The sequence below is a fragment of the Saprolegnia parasitica genome, assembly GCF_000151545.1.
Source record: "Saprolegnia parasitica CBS 223.65 unplaced genomic scaffold supercont2.798, whole genome shotgun sequence".
Classification (NCBI taxonomy): Eukaryota; Oomycota; class Saprolegniomycetes; order Saprolegniales; family Saprolegniaceae; genus Saprolegnia; species Saprolegnia parasitica.
Window position 1 is genome coordinate 1 of NW_012157192.1, and position 3,238 is coordinate 3,238.

The 3,238-nt window shown below is 59.1% G+C and overlaps 2 protein-coding genes across 2 annotated transcripts; both read right to left on the minus strand.

Moving 5' to 3' along the window:
- Nucleotides 1-279: 279 nt before the first annotated feature.
- On the minus strand, nt 280-1,564 carry SPRG_17822 (hypothetical protein; the record flags this gene model as incomplete). Its single annotated transcript, XM_012357226.1, has 5 exons — nt 280-600; nt 660-1,095; nt 1,136-1,208; nt 1,251-1,432; nt 1,476-1,564. The coding sequence occupies 5 exons, from the start codon at nt 1,562-1,564 to the stop codon at nt 280-282; spliced, it is 1,101 nt and encodes a 366-aa protein (XP_012212616.1).
- A 512-nt stretch (nt 1,565-2,076) lies between these two features.
- SPRG_17824 (hypothetical protein) lies at nt 2,077-3,212 on the minus strand (the record flags this gene model as incomplete). Its single annotated transcript, XM_012357227.1, has 4 exons — nt 2,077-2,429; nt 2,474-2,732; nt 2,780-2,901; nt 2,948-3,212. 4 exons carry the CDS (start codon nt 3,210-3,212, stop codon nt 2,077-2,079), a joined length of 999 nt encoding a protein of 332 aa, XP_012212617.1.
- Between the last annotated feature and the right edge of the window lie 26 nt (nt 3,213-3,238).

The following is a 3,238-nucleotide window of genomic DNA, read 5'->3' on the forward strand; positions in this document are numbered from 1 at the left end:
ATGACGCGGTCGGCGGCGACACCAAGTCCATCTACATGTTTTGCTAGACCCATAATATACACGCTTGCACGACATCCTCTGCGATCCACCTCCTGACCTCCCAATCGATAGATAGATAGATAGATAGATAGATAGATAGATAGATAGATAGATAGATAGATAGCTTCAAAGCCTCGCTAGACGATTACCGACTCGAGGACTGTGAAAGTATGTGGCTTGGGGGTGTTGGGGGTGGATGGGGGGCGATGCGCGTCGCACTTCCATTTGCGCTCGGCGTTTTCAAATGTAGCGATTTTGTGACAGCGTTTCTCGGTGCACAAGAACGGGATCGGCGGTGACTTGGGCGCGGGCGTCGACGCCCGGCGAGCCAAGCGTAGGCGCGTGCGTGCCGGTGGTGATGTCGGAGGCTCCAACGTCGACGCGGATCGGGTCGTCGTTGAACGCGGAGCCGTGCGACGACGTGGTGGTGACGTTGGAGGGTCCACCGATCGGGTCCGCGACGTCACCGATCGGTCGTTCTGCGTTGGTCGACGGCGTGGTGGCGCCGGTGCGTCGACGGTCGGACGCTGGTTCGGCACCGATAGCGTCTGTGGGACGCGCCTCTCGCGTGCTGTCACTGGATAGGACGGGCCAAGTCCGCGGTGGGATCGGCGCGCCACCGGTGCGTCTTGTTGGTCATCGTGGTCGTGGTCGTTGCCACCATCAAAATGGTCTGGCAACTCGTCCGGTGCCAGGTCCGGCAAGCGCGTGTTCTGGAACGCCAAGGTCGCCGACGTTTGAAGGTGCGAAGAGTCCCTGGCCAGTGGCACGGCTCGCACGGTAGCTGGCGCGGCGACGCATTTGGGCACTGCTGGTGCCGCACCGTCTTGTGGGGCTGCGATCGTTGGCGTCACGACCTCGACCTGTGCCGATGTCGTCGGTGCCAGCAGCTGAAGCGACTCGGGCATCGGCGTCGGCACGTCAGAGATCGCTGGCTCCTCTTTTGGCTCAACGTCGACGTCTCCTGCCCGCGTATCCAGGATCATGCCAGAGCGGGCTCGCGTGCTGTCAACCGGCGAGCGCGTGGCGGCGCGTGGAGTCTCGTAGAAGTCGTACCTAGCGCCTCGTGAGCATGGCACAGGCACGAAGAGCGTACGAAATCTCGAAGGAAGCGGTGGTTGCGAGCGTGATGCGACTGCCGTGGACCAGTGTACGCTTCTCGCCGTCACCTACAGGGCGTCAACCTACGTCGTCGCCAGCATGGACAGTACGCAGGATATTGCCGTCGACAAAGACGCTCTCGCCTGGCACCGCCGAGACCGTCACGCTGTCGCCGCTTGGGTCGAGGAAGACCCAGCGATTGACGCACGTTGCAAGCTCCCGGCGCACATGCTCGGTCGTCAGCGTGAAGGCGTCGACGAAGAAGCAGCTGCTGATCGGCACGATGGACGACCTACACGACCGCTTGTGCATGTCTTGCAGAAGCCATGGCGTACCCGAGAAGGTAGCGTCGCAGCTGCAGCATCGTCGCATCGTCGAGCGCGGCCGGCGGGAACGTGATCGGGTCCAAGTACAGGACGCGCATGGCAAGCGTCTGGCAAACTTTGCAATTGGGTTGGGTGTTTTCGGTGCATGGCCCCCTGCAGCTAATTCCACGCACTTTAAGAGCCATTAAAACGCTTTGTATACTGAATACGGCACTGTCGAGGTTGAAGTTTGGCGACAAGGGTTGAGAGGACTGGTTTGAGCAACCAAAGGTAGAGATCTCTAGAAAGGACTGACGCACATATAAACAGAGCTGCGTCGTCTCGCTGCGGGGCGTGCAGACGTGGCACAACGCCGCTCATATCGTTGAAGTTGCGTGCGATTAGATTTACAATATATCCGGATAAGCAGCGGTATCTTTTTGGAAGGGACGAATTGATGTGCTTATCCGGAAATCCGACCTGGCAACCTCCAAGCAAGGCTCGATAAACAGTGTATGGACCCTTGCCTCCACGTCAGAGCAACAGTCCTCGTTTCTATCCATCGAGCGCAGATGGATACTGACGAGTCTCTGTCTCAGGAGCGAGGTGTGCAGATATTGATATTGAGATTTTAGTCTTGGATCGAGGACGACCCGGACTCGACGGACGAGGCTGTCTGGAGCTCTTGCAGGACGCGCGCCATGTCGCTGAGCTGGCTCTTGACCTGCTGCAGCTGTGCGGCTTGGTCTTTCTTGAGCGCGGCGATGGACGCGCGCATGTCGACCTGGAAATCCTCGGTCGCTGACCCCTTCTGCTCGTAGCCAGTCTTGTAGTCCGACTTGAGCACAACTTCGTGGAACGCCGGGTTCAAAATGCCCACGTGTGCGTCCATCTTCTTGGGTTTCTTGAGCGCCAAAAGCGGCTTGGCTTCGTCGCTCTTGCCACGCCCGGTCTGCAGCGACCGATCGAGGTGCACTGCATTCTCTACTTGACCGTACAATCACGTCGGCTCGACGACCAAGCTGTACCTTTGGCGAGGAGGAACTTGGGCTTGATGACGTAGATCATCTCGGTGCGCTCGCGCGAGTCGAGGCTGAGTTCGAGGCGGAGGATGCAGTTGGCGTAGCTGGCCAGCGCCTCGAGCTTGGCCTTCTCGAGGCCCTCGACGAGCGTGTTGTTCATCATGGCGATGAGCACGTTGAGGAGGAGCACGATCGCGATCGCCATGTGGAACATGAGAAGCCCCTTCGAGAAGATCGAGAGCACGGGCGACGTCGACGCGAGGTCCTACATTAGGTTGCGTGACCACGTCGTATCAATGTATCAATCCGTACATCGATCGGGCCGGTCTGGATCTGGCCAAAGAGCACAAAGTACACCGTGATGAACGTGTGCAGGACCGACTCGTAGCCGTCGCTGCCTTGCAGCAGAATGTAGTACGCGCACGTCAAGCCGACTAGAGTCGACATGAGTGGGGACATTGCAACGTATCCAGTTGAAACCTTGAAAGACGCCGTAGAGGATCGAGAACCGGACGCTGTCGAGGAGGAGGCCGCGCATCATGGGAAGAAGGTACCCGGCGGTCGGGTGCACCTCGAGGTACTGCAGAGAGAGGATCCAGAGGGCGAGGCAGATCGTGCCAGACATGCAGAGCTGGTACTCGCGCACAACGACCGACTCGGGAATGAAGCCGAGCTGGCACGGCACGTAGACGAGCATGATGAGGAGGAACACCATGATCTGGACGGCGTTGACCGCGTTGGACATGTACTTGCGCAGGCCGTAGCCTTGGA